Source organism: Mytilus californianus, unplaced genomic scaffold, assembly GCF_021869535.1.
Source record: "Mytilus californianus isolate M0D057914Y unplaced genomic scaffold, xbMytCali1.0.p SCAF_6, whole genome shotgun sequence".
Lineage (NCBI taxonomy): Eukaryota > Metazoa > Mollusca > Bivalvia > Mytilida > Mytilidae > Mytilus > Mytilus californianus.
Window position 1 is genome coordinate 16,605,649 of NW_026262712.1, and position 22,724 is coordinate 16,628,372.

Here is a 22,724-nt window from a genome sequence, read left to right on the forward strand (position 1 = left end):
AAAGACATGTCACCTTACCCAGACACATTATTCTGACTCCGAGCCGACCAGTGTTTGCTCTTACTCCTTATTGCTGTGTGCTTAGCGGAGAAGCAGCAAATACCAACTTTAAAGTCTTTGGTATGAGGAAATAGAGTGCATCTTTGTTATTTTTTTTATTGAACTTCTACCATTGTTTTAATGGACTCAAACGATAAAGAATGGCAGATGTCAACTTACTGTAACAACCCTGAATCCTGTGTAATACGACGGAGCACTGAATGATGTTGTACTTTCACATGTAGCCTGGTTTAATGTAGTAAACTGTCTAACACACGATGATGTTTCATCTTTCAAATAAGCTGAAATTAGTGAATAATAGCATTTTATCTTGAACCAGTGTCAATATAAATGATTGTCAGATTGCCATTAAAAAGTGAAATTCATATCCTGCAACCAAAATGTATTGCACTTGTTTAATAAACAAAAATTTCTAAAACTGCAAGAAACAGAATAAGGCCATCACATATAAATGTACAGAGTCAAATCTAACCTGATCTGTAAATGATGATCCTTGTTAGAGTGCATTAAAACATTCTGATGAATGGAACATTTACTATCATCCAAAAACTTTAAAAAACTAAATTTTTTGTTGTAAATAAGAAAAATCTTTTGAACAATTAATTCCAAAAATGTCAGAGTAAGTCCCCTTAGTTACCTTAAAAAATGTGGTTTTTGTTTTGTATCTCAGTGATAAATTAAATTCAATATCACAAAATCTGTTTCAACTTTATCACTATGTCATAAATCATACATGTATGATATGCTACTTAAAGATCACTTAATAATATTGGCCAATAAGAATATTATTTGACTGCATAAGTATATTTCAGTGTACAAAATCAGATATCTCATTTGAATAAGAATAAAAAAATTTGTGTTAATTTGACCTGTTGACACAATTTGTAATGCATTTCTGTAAATCAATGTTTACTTATTTTGTGTTGTATATCTCGGCTCACTATTTTTAATATGTACCACCATTGATAAGTATTTAGTATGACGATAAATTTTCACTTCTGTACAACAAATTTATTAGTTTTGTAAAAAATGTTTACTTCTGTACTCCTAACAACAAAATTATTATATTTAAATTTACCTGTGTACATTGTTTTATTTAACGCCATTTTGTCCCAGGTTAGAGTTGTCTTATTGACACTCTTATTCATCTTTTTTATTACTACCTGTAACGTCTATGTTATATAGGCACCTACATTTTAATATTGTATTCGTATTGTGTCATAGATCAAACCTATTCGTTCAGTGTTGTTTAAATGTCTTTTTGATTGAGTTAAGCCATTTCAATTGATATCTTAAAGTGTGTCTTTTTATGTTGTAATGTTACACTACTGTCTCAGGTTAGGGTGAAGGTTGGCACCTGTTAAAATGTTTAAACCTGCTGCATTTTTATGCACCTGTCCTAAAGTCAGGAGCCTGTTGTTCAGTGGTTGTCGTTTGTTTGGAGGGGTATAAGATGTTTCACGTTTCTCATTTTTAATATTGATTAGACCATTGGTTTTCCTGTTTGAATTGTTTTACACTAGTCATTTCGGGGCCCTTTATGGCTATTGAAGGCCGTACTTTGACCTATAATTGTTAACTTTTTATACATTGTGACTTGGATGGAGAGTTGTCTCATTGGCACTCATACCACATCTTCTTATTTATATACATGTAGTAGAATAATCTGCAGTCACTTGACCTACCTACTGGACTAGTAGAATAATCTGCAGTCACTTGACTTACCTACAGGACTAGTAGAATAATCTGCAGTCACTTGACTTACCTACAGGACTATTAGAACAACCTGTTGATGTAAGCGAGCTAGGAAGTCCAAGAAAACCTGTTGCAAGACTCTGGTAAACAATGTACACTGGGTCACCAACCTGTAAACCACAAATTGATCATTTCTATGAGGAACATTTTTGTAGTATGGTAAAGGTAAACACAATCTTAAACCTGTAAACAATACACAAATTGAGTATGACTGAAGGCAAGAGGTTTAATGTGGAAATGAGGCTTCTTTTGAGTTAACATTTAAATATATATACCACAAGAGATTACCTGTTTATGCATATTATTGACTAATTATGTTCCAGTCAGATAAAAAAAAATGGTGCTTTGGCAGCTGAAAGGTCATATAAATGCAGAAAATCCTTTAAATTTTTAAGGGTTTCCCATAACTAGCCAAACCTGTTATTTTAAGTATTCACCAAACAAGACTGTTGAAAACAAACATTTATCATGAAATCATATGTCCTTAATTTCAGCCCCTAAATTGTACAGTAACATTAAATACCTTGTAAAAGTTATTAATAGTTGACTGTCCAGTTTGTTCAGTGGCATAGGTATATCCAGCATATTTACTAACATAGTTTTCAAAAGTTGTAGTGTCTGTGATTAAGCTTGGTATGTTGTAATAATTCCTCTTATCATCTGAAAAATAAATAATTTTGTTTCTTTTAATATTTAAATATTTTAGAGAGTCAATATATCCGATCAATGAGCTGATTTATTAGAGGTATGTCCAAGACACAATGTAGTCTCGATATCGACAACATCAACAATATCGAGTCGATATCGACAAATAATGATCCAAATGTTTATCTGCTACATTTTTCTATATAGACAATTTAATTTCTCCTGGTTTGTCTAATAAAGATGTCGATATCGACGACATCGACGATATCAAGTCGATATGGACACATTATATTTCAAATGACTATCTACTACGATAATCTATATAGACAATTTGGATTCTCCTGGTTCGTATTTTTAAGATGTCGAGTCGATATCGACACATTATATTCCAAATGTCTATCTGTTTTACAGTTATGTATATAAACAATTTTAGTTTCTCCCAGGTTGTCTATTTCAGATGTCGATATTGACGATGTCGTCGATATCGAAAAAATATGTTCCAAATGTTTATCTCCTACAGTTATCTGTATAGACAATTTAGTTTCTCCTGTTTTGTCTGTTTTAAGATGTCGATATCGACACATCTTTTAAATGTTTATCTGCTACAATTATATATATAGACAATTTAGTTTCTCCTGGTTCGTTTGTTTAAATATGTTGGCGATATCAATTCCATATCAACATTTAAACATTTTCTTCATAATTTGTTTCTCTATTTATTTCGTTTAGTTTAGTATACGTACCTTAATTACACACTAAGATAAGGGGATGTTGCACGATTTGCAATGAGAAAATAGACCACAATACACAAAAAGAATAAAGATGTTAACAACTATACGTCACTTAACAGTCTTCACAACAAAGATTAACAATAATACCGGCATAACAAAATATCAAATATTTCAAATGGGAAAACAAACATCCTGATTTATGTATATATGATAAGCAAAAATCAAATATGACCGATAGCAACGGACGACAACCACTTAATCAAAAAGCTCCAAAGAAGTCTCAATCACAATAAGGATGTGGCGAGGTTAAACTTGTGCGTTAAAACTTCCCTTAAATCTATGACGGTGGTATAGCATCAATACATAAAATTAACAAATAGACAAAATCACAAAGTACCGATCTAAGAGTACTCGAAACTATTCAAATAAAGTTAAAATCTAATTTCAACCAATAGATAAACCATGTTTTCTCTGTTTGAAATGGGGACCAGTTCACATCCCATGGATCTAAATTTTACATAGCAAGTCATGTTTGTACTATATCTGCAGTTTTAGATCTTTGTATGCAACCATATCTCACTTAGTTAACACCTAAATTACCATGTCAGCCATTGTCAATGTAATACAAGCAAACATTTTGTTTTTGTTTTTTTGAAGGATACATTAATGTGTTTTAAAGGGTACATCACTTTGGAGATGTGACCACCTGATTGTCTTTTAAAAAAATAAATAGATTACAATTCAGCCATCATCTATCCCTATATCAATCTACGGTCTTAATTCATATATATAATCAGCTTGTTATGTCTTATTTTTATTCATTATCTTAAGTCATCATCGATATCGAGTCGACATTGTCGATATCAACATCAGGTTTTGTCATTGGTGTCGTCATCAAAATCTACATCTGGTTATGATATGAGTGTATAAGTTCATCGATATCGATTCGATATTGTGTCGACATTGTCGATATCGATGATATCGACATCTTGGTATGTCTTGGACATGTATGATTTATTAATGTGAAGGTCAAATGTTTGTGATCTCTCAGAGTTTTGTATTGTTAATTTTTGCATACCAAGTTTGAAAGATCTAAATAATAGTGAATATAACCATTCATTTTATGTCCTATCAAAAATATTCCACCTGGTCTTCTAATTACAATTTCAGGAAATGAATTATTAGAACATAGAATTTCCGGACCATATTCAGAAATATTCTGCAATTTATTAAAAGAAAATTTGGACTGTGTGTTGGGAAGGTCCCTTTATGTAAATATTGCAAGGATTCATTTAAATACATAGAAAAGAGCATGCCCCAAAACTATTATAGCACTTATCCAATTGATTTATTTGTTTAGAATTTTGTCCTGAATATGCTTGAACAAGTGAATCTGTGAGCTACTGCTCACTAATGATACCCCGCCCCCCTAAAAGTATAAGGTAAACAGGAAGTTGTTGAGGGATGAATCTGAAAATGCATCACACGGTATAGCCGACTCATATAAACCCTGAAACCAAATTTCATAAATTCTTGTAATGTAGTTCCTCGAGAAAGATGCGACAAAAATGTTCATGGGACGGACAGACTGACGGATGGATGAATGGATGGATGGACAGACAGAGGTAAAACAGTATACCCCCACTTTTTTAAAGCAGGGGTATAATGAACAAGTAAACTGTGAGCTACTGCTCACTAATGATACCCCTGCCCCGCTAAAAGTATAAGGTAAACAGGAAGATGTTGAGTGATAAATCTGAAAACGCATCACACAGTATAGCTGACTCGTATAAACCCTGAAACCAAATTTCATAAATCCTTGTAATGTAGTTCCAGAGAAAGATGCGACGAAAAATATTCATGGGACGGACGGACGGACGGACTGATGGATGGACAGACGGAGGTAAACAGTATACCCCACTATTTTAAAGCGGGTGTATAAATATTTGCAGCTAAATACCAGACTAATAATATTGGGTAGTATTTACATTTTTTTTTAATAAATTGAAAACTTACAATTATCAAAATATATACAAAACAATCCATCTTGTGTATAGTTCTTTGGAAATGGTGCATTCTCCAACAGCAAAATTTCTTTCTGTACACAGATTCTGTCGTCAACACTGTCAAAAGCAAACATTTAAAAGTTAAATGGAATAAAATGGTCAACAACCAGGTTCTTAATAGCATTTTTACATATATAGATTCCAGACACTTTATAAATGTCTCCTTGATTTCCCCTACTAGAGTACATTGACACTTATATTCAGGAACTTTGACATTGTGTAATACTATATAATATTGTTTGTAATGTTAATTTCTTTCTTAGGGCTATTCCATTAAAATGTATGTGGGAGGGTAGGAAGGGACTTTCAAAATATCCCTACAACCAAGAACCATTTTCAAGATAATTTTGCATAATGGTAATAGACGCATACTGAAAAAAGACCCATGACCCACATTCAATAATTAAACTTCCCTTCCTACCCTCCCACATACATTTTAATGGAATAGCCCTTATTATGAGTAATAGGATAACTATATTTAGTATGTTGGTACTTGTGTTTTCAATGAAATGCATGTGACTTCATTCATACAACCGAACAACTATCCGAAATCTTTTGTACGAGTAAAAGTAATTTTACTAACTATTTCATTATATTTCCTATTCTCAATCAAAAAAACATACAGTTAATACAAATTGGCAATAAAAAGAATAATGCCATTTTATATTTTGATACTGACTTCATAAGCTCAAATATCAGCTCGCTCTAGCGAGCTCGCTTGATATTCTTGCTGATGAAGTCAGTATCAAAAACAAAAATGCCATTATTCTATATGCAACCAATAAATGTCTAAATACTCACTTCCCTGAGCTTTCTACACAGCCAGAAAATACGTCTCTATCATCTGATGTACAGTCCAAATCACAGCAACAGTTGACATCACAAGCATTCCCAGTCAGATCACATGGACAAGGTGCTATATCTACAATAAATAACCAGAAGTTATATCACATTAAAGAATGATCTGTGGCTTGTTCTTCTTACATATATTAATAAATTTCTATTACATAACAAAGGCATGTCCTGAACTAATTTCTTAATTCAATTTTGAGAATCCCAATTATTTAATGACAAGTCCATGTACAAGTTCAGTAAAGGACTTACCCATTAGGTGACTTTTTTTTAAGCTGCAAGTCTGCAATGTTTAATGAGTATGTAATTCTACACAGTATAATCATGATAATTGTTATATTTTTACATTTGTTTATATTGGTTTTAGCTATGAATCCAAAATACATGTACAATAAATTTCTTCTTTATTGATGAATAATGAGTACAAATTGAAAATAAATTCTAAACTTGTTGATAAGACACAAGCTTTATTGTAAAAGATGGTCATCCAGAAAACACAATTTTATTTAGAAGGAAATAACAGAATTTTGAAATAAAACATGAGCAGATATATAGCACTTACACTTTCAGAAAATAAAAAAAATAGGGTCAACCCACATATTGTCTTGCTGTACATAACAAAATAGAAAAATTCCTTTATAAAATCAAACTATCTGAGTTATCTCCCCATATGAATAACATTTTTTTTTCATATCTGATTCTCTCAAAAACTATCAATACAAATTCGAACTCATCAGCTGATTTTAAAGGTAATTTCTTTTCACTCAAGAAAAGTTCTTACAAAAACCGTTACACATTATTATTGTATTATTTAAACTTATAACCTGTTAGTTATAGTATTGCTTTTAAAATAATATAATTAATATTTCCTGTAGCTATTTAGTCATTTATATTGAGAGACAATACTTGGCAAAGGTATTTTGTATAGAAAAAATTAAGGACTGAATATCTAAAACCTATTGTTGTCATAATTACAACATTAATATTAATGGTATTTAGGTTTTATATATATGTTAGCGGCAATAAGCTAATGCCTAGACATTAAGTTATTGCCTGAAATTTTTAGGCAATAAGCTTATTTCCTGAAATCTGATAATGATTATTCAACCTATTGCCAAACAAAATTTTAGGCAATAAGTGAACTTTGGGATTTTTGCTTTATCTTCCAAGTACATGTATATTCGGTGTAATATTCCTGATGTAAAGTCTTATTAAAATTATATTCCAAATACCAAATAAATTAACATTAATTTAACAGATCTTCAAATTTTAGTATGCTTCCATTATTAACTTGCATTTCTTTGTGGTATAACACAAATTAATATGTTTCAAACAAGTGATTATATCTAATAAAGGAGGGGGGATTGAAAATTTGATCTAAAAATCATATGAAGAAAATTCACACTTCACTGGTCCAGCTGGTTTTGGTCTGGTCAAAAGTAGACATAAATTTTTGCTCACAACATCTTTGCATTGATTTTATTGGATATGAAAAAAAATACTGTTAAACATTTTGTTAAATACCCCTAGGCCATCTGGTCTTTTTTCACTTCTTAATCTGGATTATTATCATTTAAATGACATGCTACTGAAGTTACATTTTTTGAATCTTTGCAGTCTTAATTTGAATAAGGGAAAACAAGACGCATATACTCAAGACAGTAAAATGATCTTTTAGCAAAGATTAAACTTTTAACTAAAAGGCGGCAACTGTAGACATGATAGACTACTACAATTTGAAAAGTTATGACATTTTTACTTTTAGAGGCTTTGAAAGGCTTTTGATAAGTAAAGTAAAGGAAAATGATGAGGAATATTTAAAAATTTTTGATTTTCTAGAGGAAATGTATCATGGTACATTAGAAAAGGCACAAATACAGGTATTGGTGACAGAGACCATATGATTTACATATGTAAACAAATTATTAATGACTATGCAAATATTCCTTGTGATTCCATAGAACTATTTCTTTCACTTTGGGAAAATAATAACATGAAGAAAAAGTATTTAGGAAAGAGAGTACTAAGTGAAACCCATTTTATCCAAAGATCTCAATAGTAGAGGACAGGTTGATTTAATGGATTTCCAATCAAACTCAGTTTGAAACTATAAATTTCTAATACAGTACCAAAATCAACTATTAAACAAAAGTTTGAAACATTAAATTTCTGACATCCTTCAGAGAATTTTTAGTGCACCCCATTAACTGCAAAGTGACAATGGTTGTGAATTTACAGCTTTGGTTATATCTGAGTTAAAACTTAAGTGGCCAGAACTTTATTTCCCTTAGTTGACATTTTAAACTTCAGTACGTATCATGTTATTATGTACAATGTACCTAATGTATTTAACTGTGAATAAATGTCTTTTTATTTGCCTGCATTTATCATACAGTTAAGATTAATGCCTGGACACATTTTTCAGGATTTAAGAATAATGTCTAGCATCCTTTAGGCAATAGACTTACTGCCTAGGCATTAGCTTATTGCCTACGATTTAAGCTTAATGCCTTATTTCACTTATTGCCGCTAACATATATATGCCAATATTTACTTGAAAAATATAAAAGATAATACATAATTCTTACTATTCATGAATACTTTTTAATTAATTGCTTGTTTTACGAGCAATGATTGGCTTTATTGTTAAATTTGATTTTATTTTGGATTAATCTTAAAGGGGCATTAGCTGACATATTCATGTTCACAGACTTGACTCATATCCTCATATATTTGATTTATAACATACTAAAACATATATCCATACTACAAAAAGTCTAATTTTAACAATCACCAATTGATGTCGTCGGAGCTTAAAATACAATATTATTACAGTATCTCCATTCTAATGAATTTTGAGAACTACAAAGTCATATTTAATTTCATATCTACCATATAAAAGTATATAAACCTTAAGACCATTAATGTTAGTATATTTTTTTTATAAAAGTAGGGGGAACAATTGCAAGGTGATCTGACCTTATAATTATGACGTCTTGAAAGGCTATTTTATTTTTTTGCTTTGACGCCTTTGTTTTGGTTATTGTATTACTATAAATAAGTTTCTTTTTCATTGTTTCATAATAAAGTGAGGTTTTTTGTGTTGAATATTTTTTAATCATGTTTTGGTTAGTGTATTGCTATAAAAAAAATTCATTGTTTCAAAATAAAGTGACTTTCTAAAAAGGTTTTTTGTGTTGAATATTTTTTTAATGTTAAGATACCAACCGCTATTAAACTCAACAACAATAACATTTTGAATCTTCATTGTTATTACTCATACCAAGCTAAATACATGCTAACTGCATGACGAATTGACATCAAAGCTAGTTAAAACAACAATCACGATTTTCAAACACATTACAATAACACCAAGTTTAGCTGTGTAAACACCATATTAACAGTAATCATATGTACATAATTAACATATAATAATTAATCATCAAATCAATTTAAAACAATATAAAATATTTTGATATAAACATCTTATAATTCATCAGGCTTTTTAACAAAAAAAAAGGGTGCAAAAAGACCCAGGGAGCGAACATGTAGGGTGCGAACTTATAGGGTGCGAATGTGTATTGGGCGCGAACAGACCCGATACCGACTAGACTTAAACCCAGATTTCGGATTTACAATCGACATGACAAATCACTAGTCCAATTGAGACAAGGTCAGGTAACACTTTAAGATCAATATATTTGTTTAAAACAAAAGAACACCTGTTACAGATGCAACTATAGTTGGTGGTAATGTAGGCAACGGTGTGGTGGTAGTTGTTGGGGCCTGTGTCGTGGCTGCTTCTGTAGTAACTGTGGATTCTTCGACAGTAGTCTGTGCTCCAGTCGTTGTAACATCATTGGTTGTTGTTTCAATATTAACTGGAGAAGTCTGACAGGATACAAATAAGCAATGGTTTAGAAAAAATGTCAGAAGACAAGCTATGACAAGAACCTGTTCGCCTTTCGCCGCCATGACATATACAAACAATGAATTGTGGGTCAAAGGTGTATCTAAATAATCCCGAACAACCGCTCTAGAAAATCTTTCTGTTGCTTTGAGTAATTTTAGGCACATATAATGGATATAATATTTCTAAGCTTTCTTGTCATAAAACGATTTTTACGTACTCGAAAATTATTGAAATGTAAAATTAATTGTGAGGTGGGTACTGTAGTACATCTCTTAATCTACTCCTACGGAAATTTCCGAACTCTGACGATCATCGGCGCGTGAAATCAAAAGAAGCCGACAGACTACACAAACTGTAAACAAAGGTGGTATTTTATGGGTATAATATCATATTAGATGACATTGCATTTTATGTTAACATAAAGTCAATTTACATATAAAACATTTGGAACGTGCCAAGTTACTTTTAGGTGTCTTCATATCTATTGCTATTTTCGATTTAACATATACATGGTGGCCAGATGAACTCTTACAGTTACAGTGCAGATGTGTATCTGTATGAATACGTTGTTGATACGAATATTGGCTCACATATAATGGTTGAGAGAGCGCTGTCGAATTATTGACAGTGCATAAGAGCAGTTGTCAAGTGCTCAACACTTAATGTGGGCACTACAGTTGTATGTACAGTGTATTCTAGACGGTTAGACTTGATCAATGTTTTCACAAATATAAATGATTTTGAATTTATCACAGTTGGTCTTTTCACCACTAAACACCACAACACACCACTAAATACATCGAAATACCATATATACTAGTACTACCCCCTCATATTTATACAAATTAGTTATAAATGATAACCAGAGAACCAGGGTTGACAGAACAGAACACTTTCAGTCCAAACAACATTCTTTTTACATTTAATTATTGTGATAATCTCACATGAAATAAAATGTTTTAAACATGTTAAATGTTTTTTAATTTGATTCTCAACTACAGACCTGTTTACCACCACGATTTTAGCGTAGTTTCCACGATTTTTGGCACACAAATTACGCTCTACGCCCAAATAGGTAATTTCTATGCTTTCAGAGATTTTACAGTAAAAAATAATCGGCAGTGTGTAGTTTTGTGTACAAAGGAAGTTATCCCAATGCAAAACAGAGTCTTTGTCTTTTACATGCTTGAAAATGATTGTATAAGTATATCTTTCAAACGTTCTGGTGATCATGACTGTCAAGTTTGACACACAGCACGATGCCGAAACGAAAATATCATGGAGAAAACGTTGAAGGGGAAAATGAAAAAGACCAGCAGAAGAAGTTTTTTTCAATGTTTTAGGCAAGAATATATCTTGATTCATTCAAGAAGGGAGACCAATATGTACAATGCAGGTTATACATAACGGACTTCTCATCATCATGTGTGCAAAATCTAGTCATTGTTGTTTTACTGACTTATTTTTAAAAGTTTGAATAAATAATTTGAACAGTTCAAAGGTTTTTCTCGCTGCATTGAAGACCTGTTGGTGACCTTCTGCTGTTGTCTGTTCTATGGTCGGGTTGTTGTCTCTTTGACAAGTTCCCCATTTCCATTCTCAATTTTATTATCAATTAGTTGCATATATTGTGATGCCAGATTATATTCATGATGCTTAAGCTGTTAAGAGATTTAACACAAACTAAAAACAATAGATAATAGGATTAAATTTTATGCAACTTACATGTAATTTATTTTATCGTTTTGTTGTGAAATATTTCTGTTTTCCTACAGGTTAGTGGTTCGACTGTGTCTGTGAGATCATTTATTTGACATTGTATCAAAAGAGTAACGGTCCTAGGACTGCTTTCATGGCTTTGTGGAACACAATAGTCGACTGTGAAGTCTTACCATTGTTTTCCTTCTTCTACCACTTTTATTACCTGTACATGTATGTCAAGAACATATTTAGCCAGTTGTTTATTGGTCCTCAGATTCCATATTTACCAATTTTTGACAGAAGTTTCTCATGGGATGCTGTGTCGAAAGCTCTTAAGAAACCTAAGAATGGCAATATCAGAGTTGACACAATTCATTTATGTTAATTATAAGCTGATCAGTTTGATATTTTGTTTTTCTAAGAATTTCATTATATGGCACAACAATTTTAAAGTATTATGTTTATTTTAAAAATTTAAGTCCCTACAAAGATTCTATTTGAGTTTATTAATTTATGTATTTTATCTGCTTACAGATGCCTTTATCAGACTTTATATGGTCAGTGCAGACACACACCAATGGAATTAAAAGAAAGATCTCTGGAGATGCCTGTTCTCAAGAATCTCTGGTAATTTCACAATAGTGAGAAAACCTTTTTTGTGTAACATATATATGTCATATAGAGTGATGAATGGAGCATTTTAAACCACATTTTCTAATGGAAATATTTGGTTAATGAAATGGTGAAATATGGATTGAGGGAGGATGCCAACAGTTTCTGTGCAATAAATAATGTACTGTTCAACAAACGCTTTTCAAAATTTGATATGTTGTTACTGATAACAAAACACAGGTCAAGTTTGAATCGATATTGACAATTTTCAATTTTACTGTTCAGGAGTCATGGTCCTTGATAGATTAGAAAAGTTGAAAATGGTTTGATTACTGAACAAAGAAGTACATTAGTTAGTCATGTTATAAATGTTACATTTGTTTATCATGTTTATAGTAAAATATCTAAATGCCTTGAGTCCAAGTTGATTCATTATACATGTATCTATTGCTACTGCAACATAAAAGAACAAAATTTCTTTTTGAACAGTGAAAAGGACTGAATGTTAATTGTAGGTTACTTTTTAGATAGGAATTTAAAAGTAGAACTTAATATAAGTACTTAATACATAGACAGCCCATTTTTAGCAGCCATGAGACTCAATCCCCTTAGTCATGTTAGTAGACAATGAAATTATGACCTTGCTTCTGCCATTTACAAACAACTAAATATGTATCATATGAAAATTAGATAATGTGGTATGATTGCCAATGAGACAACTCTCCACCTAAGACCAAATGATATAGTTAATGACTAAAGGTCATAGTACAGCCTTTAACAATGATGTATATCTCCTTTTTGATATAACTTCATCTTCAAAAATAGAATGCATGAAACACAAATCTCAGTAAAAGTTCTAAACATTCATATTTTGTATTTTTAAAGCAAAGAACTTCCTGCATACTCCCTTTTGTGATGTTCACCTTCATAAGTTTGTTCTTTTTCATGTACTTAAAAATTCCCAAAAATAATCTCTTTATTCCTCCTTTCAGGAACAACAGAGTAAAAAATGCAGAGTTATTTCCCCTGCTGGTGATTTCAATGTATGTGAAATGGATGATGAAAATCATAATGAGATGTCATCACAGAACCTCAACAGCCAACTACAAGTAAATATCAAAGATATAGCATGATCATTTCTGGATTCTTATCAAACTCATATTTAAAAAAAAAAAAATTTTGTTCTCTTTACATATTTAGACCATAACAGTTTTTGAAAGGTTATATATTCACTTGACAAAATTTTAATAATTAAAAAAGTCTGAAATTCAAAATGCTAATTGCAATGATAAGCTTGGACAATGATCTAGTTATTTAAGTATGTATGTCTCAAAGGAGATGACCAGGTATATGTTCACATGTAGTCACAATACTTTACTCCTATCCCTGATTTGGAAATTACTGATTTTGACAAACACCAGAGTTGTTTCTTGCATTGTGCAAAATGAACTTACATTTGTATTATGGAGGGAACCAATTGTGATACATGAACTGCTTTCTCCCTTTTTTGGTTTGGTGTTTATTGTATTGATCAATATTTATTTTTCTGTGTAGTATTTTCTTCCACTTGTGGTGTTTGATTGCCCTCTTAAGTAGTCCCTCTCCATTTCCCACAACCCATACATTTTGTACATTGTCTATTTTAAGTTCTTTGAACTTTGAACTCTGGGAAAACTTGTTTCTCCAATCATACATTAACATTCTATTATCTTTCAGAATGACAGATCTGAGTCAGAATCTCAAAGTGTACCTAGGCTACAGGGACAGCAGCAATTGACATGCCCTAGTCTCCTAGTATCTCAACCATCTGGTCAAGGATTTTTATCTCAACAACCATCTGGTCAAGGATTTTTATCCCAACAACCATCTGGTCAAGGATTTCTATCTCAAGAACCATCTGGTCAAGGATTTTTAACTCAAGAACCATCACATCATGGATTTTTATCACAACAGTCTAGTTCTAACTTTTTACCACATCAATCAAATCCTGATTATTTAAGTCAGACTGGACTTTGTCCATCACTGCATGACCAACAGGTTAGAAATATATATTTTAGAGTCTCAATACATGCATGTTTTGTATTAAAGTTCAGATGAAACTGTGTTTACACAAGATAAAGTTTAGTTCCACTAAGCATTAAAACATTATTGTTCCTGTGGTGGGCATTCAACAAAATTTAAATTTTGCTTAAACTTAAAAAAATTCTCAAAATCATGCAATCTTCAATTTTCTCAAGCCATAAAAAATGATAGTCATTTGTAAGTTTCAGAGTTTAGTGTGGCATCCATTTGGCTGAAGTGGTATACATTATTGTTTAGGGGCCAGCTGAAGCCTGCCTCCAGATGTGGAATTTTCTCGCTGCATTAAAGACCCATTGTGGCCTAAGGCTGTTTTCTACTCTTTGGTCTGGTTGTCTCTTTGACACATTCCTCATTTCGATTCTCTATTCTATAAAATAAATGAATGCATAATTATGTCCATCCATACATATTAATTGGTTTTTATTTTTTATACTAAAAGAAATACTGTAAATTCAAAAATTATTGCTAGGTTTTTATTAATGCGAATAATGCGACAGTGTGAGTATCGCAATAATAAGAACTCACATTTTGTTATCTGATACATATGTCTGTAGGCAGATTTTCAGGAAATCGCAATAATTAATATCACATTTTTGTCCATTCTCCAAAAAACGCAATAATAAATGGACGCATTAATTTCTGAATTTACAGTACTCAAAGATACCAGGCTTATTATTTTGTATGCCAGCCTTTGTTTCGTCTACAATAGACTCACCAGTGACACTTGAATCAAAAAAGTTCAAAGGCCAAATCAATTATGAAGTTGAAGAGCATTGTGGACCCAAAAATTCTGAAAGGTTTTGCCAACTACAACTGATACATTCAGTCTGTTATTTATGTAGCATTAAAACAAGTTCTTAACCTATATGGCAGTCTGTATCAACACTATATATATATAAACTATGCAAGACCATTTGATTATAATTACAGAACAACATGATAATGAATATAAATGAAGAGCTTTATTCTTGTACAAGTCTGTTGTCTGATGAAGAAATGGCATGTACCTCCATGGAATCTGACTTTGTACCAAATCAACAACAATATAATGCTAGAGACAGTTCTGTGTAAGTAATCATAATATCATTATCTTCCTATATTGAGAAAAGTCAGGGATGGTCTCCTTTCTCTTGTTTCTCCCAAAAAACAAAAACTGTTATAGTTTTAAAAGGGTGAAATAAAAGTTGCTGTCTCTGTGGGAAATTTCAAAGTGATAAACAGGTGGCTCTTTGAAATTAAGAAGTCAGAAAGAGCTTCATTTTCCATTTCTTTCTTACTTTTATGTATCTACAGATATTTTGAGGTCTGTTTGCATGTATGTTATTAGTGTAATGTGGTACATGTATTATCTTTGGTGTTTAATCATTGTCCTTGAGAAACTTTGATACAATTGTTTAGTGTCCTAAAGTAGAGTTTGATTGCTTTTTGAGAATAAATCAATAATGAAAAAGACCAAAATATTAGAATGGGAAAATCTTTGCCTGTATTTTAGGAAAAACTGTGGAATCATTTATTTTCGTTGGTACCAATTTTCTTTGATTGAGGAAAAATTGTATTTTCTTAATTATTGATTTCATTGTTTTGCCAAAGTCTGCATACAAGCCTACAGAACAATAATTATTCATTAAACATGGCAATTCATGGTTAGCCTAAACCCACAAAAGAAAAATTGGTATCCCCTAAGATATACTGTAAATTTAAAAATTAATTTATTATTGTGATTTTTGAAGAATGGACAAAAATGTGAGATTAATTATTGTGATTTCAGGAAAATCTACATAAAGATATATGTATCAGATTTCAGAATGCAGGTTGTTATTATTGTGATCCTCACCCAATTGCATTATTCACAATAATTTTTATACGCCCGTTTACGGGACATATTATGGTATACCGTTGTCCGTCTGTCCGTCCGTCCGTCCGTCGTCAACATGTCAGACATTAACTCAAAAATGCTTTAACTAATTTGTATAAAACTTTGGTGAATTGTTTAAATCTATTGACGTGAGCTCCCTTTCTTTTTTATAAAATTTAGATTTTACGTTTCTGAGTTATGGGGTTTTATTCATTAAAAAAAGGGGGATTTTTCAGTTTTCGGACAATAAGTCAAGAATGCTTTCACCAACTTGCAAGAAATTGTGGTGAATTGTTTATATCTATTGACATGAGCTCCCTTTCGATTTTTATGAATTGTAGATTTTACGTTTCCAAGTTACAGGGTTTTATTCATAAAAAAAGGGGGGATTTTCCAGTTTTCGGACAAAAACTCAAAAATGCTTTCAGCAATTCTTATGAAACTTTAGTGAATTGTTTGTATGTATTGATGTAAGCTCCCTTTAGAATTTTATAAATTTTACATTTTAAATTTCTGAGTTATGGGGTTTTAGTCATTAAAAAAGGGGGTGATTTTTCAGTTTTCGGACAATAACTCAAAAATGCTGTCACCAATTCTCATGAAACTTTGGTGAATTGTTTATATCTATTGATGTAAGCTCCCTTTTTATTTTCATAAATTTCTAATATGACATTGAGAATTAATTGAACTTTATTTGTTTATAGTCTGACAACAGATTTACTAAGTATTGCACAACAGCAAGAAATCTTTAATTGAATATAAATTCAATTCATATAACCAATTTCAAGTTCTTTGACTACATTTATTCAGAAACCTATAATATGTCAAATATTTAATTACAATCCAAATTCAGACCTGAATCAAGCTTGAATATTGTGTCCATTTTTGCCCCAACTGTTCAGGGTTGGACCTCTGCGGGCGTATCTAGCTGCGCTCAGCGAAGCAGTTTATTGAATTTGCAGTACATGAATCCACAGTATAACATGTATAAGGGCTATTCTATTAAAATGGATGTTGATGGTAAGGAGGGGACTTCCAAAATCCCATAAAATGAACTTGCAACAAAAAAATTACATGCAAGCTGTGTCATAACACAAATCTTACCTTCCTACCCTTTCTTTTTCTTTTAATGGAATAGCACTGAAGTTCAAAAGTAAGAGTGTTTGTATAAACTATTTTTATATTTGAGGCACATTAATGAATCAGAAAAATAAAACTATATTTTTGGTTATATTATAAAAGTAGATTTTTCTATCAAATAAGTTGTTTAATTTCAGTCATGGTTTGTGATGGCTGACTTCCTGTTGTAAGTCGTCTTATATCACCTCTTATAACCAAATAATAGCAGTGTTCTCTCCAGACTCTGTAAGCATTGCACAAATCTATAAATCTATTTTTTTAGATACAATGCCATCAAAATTGCACCACACTTTTTTAATTTCATCTAGCATAATTGATATGCAGTCGTTTCTCTTAACAGATGAGCTAGAAATTTGTCACAGTTTTCTGACAGGATATGCAATTTCATGAACTCGTGTAGAAGAGACACATTTATACACCAGCAGAGTTTTATCATCACCAAATTTGCCTGTAAAAAAATATAAGTAAGAAGTATGCCCTATTCAATATTGTTACTATTGCTAATGGTAAAACTAAAACCTGCGAGAATGGAAAATGAATTTGGCATACATTGATCACAAAACCAGACTGCTGCAAGAGGGATAAAACTCGAGAAAATCAAAATGTATTTATCATGTCACTTAATTACCTGTTTATAGACAATGATGTTGTCACAGAAGCAATTTTTCTGTAGTTCTTCAATTTTTTTTTATTAAATTTAGTTAACTTTTTAAAAATAGCTGTATGTTGAACCTAATCTTTTTACCCAAAACCCAAAAAAAGCTCAAGCAAATAAGTTCTAGCTTGCTGACTTATATTTCTAGGGAGGACACTGCTATTTCTAAATCAGTTGGAGTGGTTTTAATTTTAATATGTAATCGATTCATTCATCTCCATACTAGCCATAGATTCTGATTAAAGGGGTATATATACAGAAATATAATATATATCTATACCTATATACATACTATCTCCATAATTAAAAGTTCTACCAACAAAAAATCCTCCAAATCTTAATGTTCTAGATAGGCTTGCTATACTATATTAAAAGGTAAATAATTGTCCTTTTGAGTTAAGTCATGGTTGGCTTCATTTTAGACCTATTGTGTTAAATGTATTGCTATTAATTAAATAGTATTTAAGAACAAATTAGGGTTGTTGCTAGACATTACATGGCTATGTGGTTGCATTTATTTTATTCATCTCTTTTAACTTTTGATTTGGTGGACAGATGTTTCATTGTCAATAACAGTTTCTCTCTTTTTCATTTCCTTGCCAAAAGTAGTATGTGGTAATTAGAGTGCACATCTTGGATAGTAATTAATATAAGGAAAGTTCATAGAAAAAAAAACTTAAGTCACATGAAATCATGAATGATATTGGTCAATGCAAGCTGGACTTATCAAATGATGAGCACAAAGATGCATTATGTATCTGACTGTCAAGTTTTATAATTACAACCACTTACTTATAAATTAAAATATCATCCTTAAATTATTTTTCTTTATCCTTTAATCATTTTGAAATCAAGACTTAAAGAATAATTAGTAATTTGATATTGTATCTCTTTCAATTTTTGTACTTCCCAAGTAAAAAAGGCGAGAACCTGAAGTTTTATGTGAATGTCCAACCATTGCAAATACAATTCATACAGAAATGTTTTGACATCTTGGATAGTAATAAACATAGATTATTGATTTGTTTTATACATTGATAATTGGCTTAAGGTTTGCCAAAGACAGATCTAAGCATAATTTACGGCAACATTATTCATCCATAATATGCAATCAATATATCTCCATCAGTGTCTAGACAAATAACAGAAAAGTTAGCTTTATTTCAACACTGAGTGGTCAGAGTAGTTCATCTAGTGTATTACTTGCCTGTCAACACTGAGGTTGTGAGTTCGAACCTAGCACATGGCAGGTGTGTTTGACTCCAATCTTACTTGATTAGGAATGGAAGTTTTCCAGCAGAAGGTCAGTGGTTCTCTCTGGGTTCTTCTACCAATAAAAACTGGCTGCTGCACAACAAAATAACCCATAGTGCTGAAAGTGGTGTTTTAACACCAAATAATCAATCAACTTATTCCAGTTTATTTGAATAAATAGATAAAATTAAGTTAGGACTTTTCAGATTCACAAAAAAACCAGGGAAACTTAGCAATCTTAGCCAATACTGTTAAACTTAGTCATACTATCACCATTTGTAAGATTCATTTATATTATATATATAGTTTGTATTATTTTGAAACCCTTAGTCTGTAGCATGCAGCCTGTTCCAGTTTATCTGATTATCCAGCACCTATTTTAATAAATATTGCCTACAAGTTGAACACAACCAGTCATGTTATTAATTGAAGCACTAGCAAAAACTAATCAAACCAATCTTATATTGAGTATGCCAGACATGTTATAATTCAGTATTAGGCCTTATAATTGAGTATTAGGCCAGACATGTTATAATTGAGTATTACATGTAGGCCAGACATGTTATAATTGAGTATTAGGCCAGACATGTGTTTTGTCTTCGTTAGACCCATCAGGGACAGTCTATACTAACGGGAATGGTCACTTATAACAATGTCTATACAAATTTGCAGACAGAACTGTGCTGTCTCTGATGTCATGTGACTTCATAGCAAATCATTTCACATTTACGAAGTGTTCTTCATAACTATATGTTCCAGTTTAATGAAGTAACATTTTTATGAAATTTTATACATTTTATCATTGCAAAATGCTGTTTTTGAAAAGATTTCTCTGATAGTTTTTAAAATATAGACCTTTGAACTTTGAGGTATTTTGTTAGTAAATTTGTTTAATATGTAACCTGTAACCCCTTTTACACGACTGGAGTGTTCTTCAAAACGATATGTCTCTGTTTAATAATTTAACATTCTTTTAAAATCTTATATTTTTTGTCATGGTAGATGGCTATTAATCATATTTTATATTGAAAAATATTAAATTACAATGTACTTTGAAACACGCAAATAACTACTATAGCTTCGTATATCAGAGATATGAAACTAAGTTTATTGTTGGGTAGTAGCTTTATACGGGAGGCGTAGTTATTTTATTAAAATCAATAGAGACGAGTCCCATTAGTATGGACTGTCCCTGGACCCATCAGTGGCACTCGTGTCAACTTCATATTACAGTCAAGTCGTATTTTCAAGCAACAGCAAAAATATTATCAAGCAAAAGCAAAAATGTTTCCATTTTCTTCAGCAGACACCTAAAAAATGTTTTAGATATGGTCAATTACAATTTTAAAGGACAATTTCTGGGTTTTTGGGTAAAGATTGCATTAAATGGAATCAAAACCCTATGGTTCTGACTTGATTTCTAAATCTTCCAAGGTTTATCACTACTTTTGAGATATTTGAAGAATCTCAATTTAACCTTTAGTATTTAAAAGTTGAATATTTGATAATAAAGAGAAGTAAATATGATAGAAGGAGTAGAGTAAAAATAAATTAACGGAAAAGAAAGCATAAATTTGCATATGAAAAACCAGAAGACAAAGAAAGAGTACTTTTATTGCTGTTTTTCATCTGAAAGTCATAGCAAGGACTTCAACATGGAGCATAGACTGTTATCTCACTGGAATTTCCTGTTTCATGAAGCAAATACACACCTGAAAGATATTTTTGAACCAATAGGTAGCTGTACATTACATGTTTTCAAGGAATTCAGAAAAAAGTATTGCAGTTGGTCTAATCTGCAATTTGTGAAATGACATACTGATGAAATAATTAAAATCAAAATTTACAGTAATTATTCCAATAACGTTGATATAATGAAATGATGCAGTAATGTTTTGAGTTTGTGGTTTATTCTTTTTGTGTTTTTACAGGGTAGGAGATTTAACACCAACAATGGAACGTGTGAAGTGTTACTGTCGTCCAACATGGGAGGGTACCTTTGATATGAAACCATATGTGTCAGATTATTATTAAAGAAGTTACCTTGGAAATGCAGCTGTATGTGTCAGACAACTATTGATGATCATGTTTTCATGATTTACTCCATACTTTAGTCTCATTTGCCATTATATATTCACACTATTCTTGTTGCCAATATTTTGGTCATTTTTTATTCAATAAATTTAATTGTATTGGGCCTTAGGCCAAGTCTTTGTAAGACTTCTCCACTATAACGTCTTGTTAAGAGTATTTTGTTGCAGGTTATTACTTTTTTAAAGCATTTTTTTTATATATAAATATCAACCATATTTTTTCTTTGGTGAGATTTTTATGATCTAAGTTTTTTTTTTTATCAGAAGTACTATACATATCAAAGGTGACTGTCCTAATCTTGTTAAGCTAACAAAGGCTAAAAGGGAATGGTTGCACAAAATTTAAGGATCATTATAGAATTATTGAGTAACTTACTTAACTAATTACCATAAAAATTGTAGTTCTCTTTGAGTAAAGTGTTCTATAGATACTAGTACCTTTGACAGGAATATATGTTTTTTGTCAGATTTTTTTAATGCAACAATTGTATTTTATGTATAAACATTTTATATTTGGATATTTCTGGCATTATGTTTCAAACATATATGTTGGGGTTTTTTTAAATTGAAAAGATAGAATTATTTTGTATTCACAAAAATAGGTATTGAAAAAAAGGTATGGAAGTGAATTTTATATATGATAACATTGCAACTAATTTTTTGGTCTTTCTGGTCATTTAATACTGTCTTCTTCAAGAAACATAGCTTTTGATACTGTTCTAGTTGTTACATCCCATGAAGCTGTTCTATATGATCATTACTGAATCTTAATTGGCACTAAGCCATATGCACTGGGGCAGCTATATTCATAAATCAGTGCTACATTGTGTTTAACATTATAATTATTGCTCATTCAAGCCTGGTAGATTGAAGTTATATATTCATAGTGTGGTAAACAACAGATTTTATACATTTTCTTGTTGATTAAGAATTTTGTAAAGTTTGTTATATCTTAATGTTAGATCTGTATATTGTTAGTGTTCTCATTGTCATACAGTTTTTACAAAGTAAAGTTTTATATTGTCACCAGTTTTAGTTGTTTATGAGAGAGAACATTTGTCATGCAGTATACTCAATCATGATTGATAAATAAGAAAGTCAGAACATAGCAGAAAAAACAAAACAAAAATGACATGGACCAGTCTTAGAAATTAAAAAGTTAGGGTGGGTTAATTACCACAAAAGAGATGATTTCAATTTTCTTATTGTGAACTTTCCATTTGTAGATATTCTTCCCAAAAAGTCACAACAAGCTTTTGTCATCATAAACTATTTCACTTATGGTATATTTTTTTTCTCCAATTTGATGA

At 31.2% G+C, this 22,724-nt stretch overlaps 2 protein-coding genes across 3 annotated transcripts in view; one reads left to right on the forward strand and one right to left on the reverse strand.

Annotated features, from left to right (window-relative positions):
* The window catches only part of LOC127706281 (tectonic-1-like), a 30,867-nt gene extending 20,783 nt beyond the window's left edge, over positions 1-10,084 (reverse strand). The window contains exons 1-6 of the mRNA XM_052210792.1: positions 9,832-10,084; positions 6,059-6,179; positions 5,208-5,314; positions 2,339-2,475; positions 1,826-1,925; positions 220-341 (exon numbers count right to left, since the gene is read on the reverse strand). Of these exons, the coding sequence (XP_052066752.1) occupies positions 220-341; positions 1,826-1,925; positions 2,339-2,475; positions 5,208-5,314; positions 6,059-6,179; positions 9,832-10,084 (840 nt within the window). The remainder of the gene's footprint in view (positions 1-219; positions 342-1,825; positions 1,926-2,338; positions 2,476-5,207; positions 5,315-6,058; positions 6,180-9,831) is intronic.
* Positions 10,085-10,316: 232 nt separating this feature from the next.
* On the forward strand, positions 10,317-22,440 carry LOC127706283 (uncharacterized). 2 transcript variants are annotated; one of them, XM_052210795.1, is made up of 7 exons: positions 10,317-10,386; positions 12,258-12,350; positions 13,328-13,444; positions 14,052-14,372; positions 15,348-15,484; positions 17,550-17,578; positions 21,253-22,440. In XM_052210795.1, the coding sequence occupies exons 2-6, from the start codon at positions 12,258-12,260 to the stop codon at positions 17,560-17,562; spliced, it is 681 nt and encodes a 226-aa protein (XP_052066755.1). In that variant the 5' UTR covers positions 10,317-10,386; the 3' UTR covers positions 17,563-17,578; positions 21,253-22,440. The 2 variants fall into 2 exon arrangements, with proteins under 2 accessions (XP_052066755.1, XP_052066754.1); XM_052210794.1 differs by lacking the exon at positions 17,550-17,578.
* Positions 22,441-22,724: the final 284 nt, after the last annotated feature.

Excerpts from the sequence above, each read along its gene's own strand:
- LOC127706283 (XM_052210794.1), top strand. The coding sequence starts at position 12,258 with ATGCCTTTATCAGACTTTATATGGTCAGTGCAGACACACACCAATGGA. Across the intron at positions 12,351-13,327 it reads CCTGTTCTCAAGAATCTCTG|GAACAACAGAGTAAAAAATG; the intron begins GTAATTTCACAA and ends TCCTCCTTTCAG. Across the intron at positions 13,445-14,051 it reads ACCTCAACAGCCAACTACAA|AATGACAGATCTGAGTCAGA; the intron begins GTAAATATCAAA and ends ATTATCTTTCAG.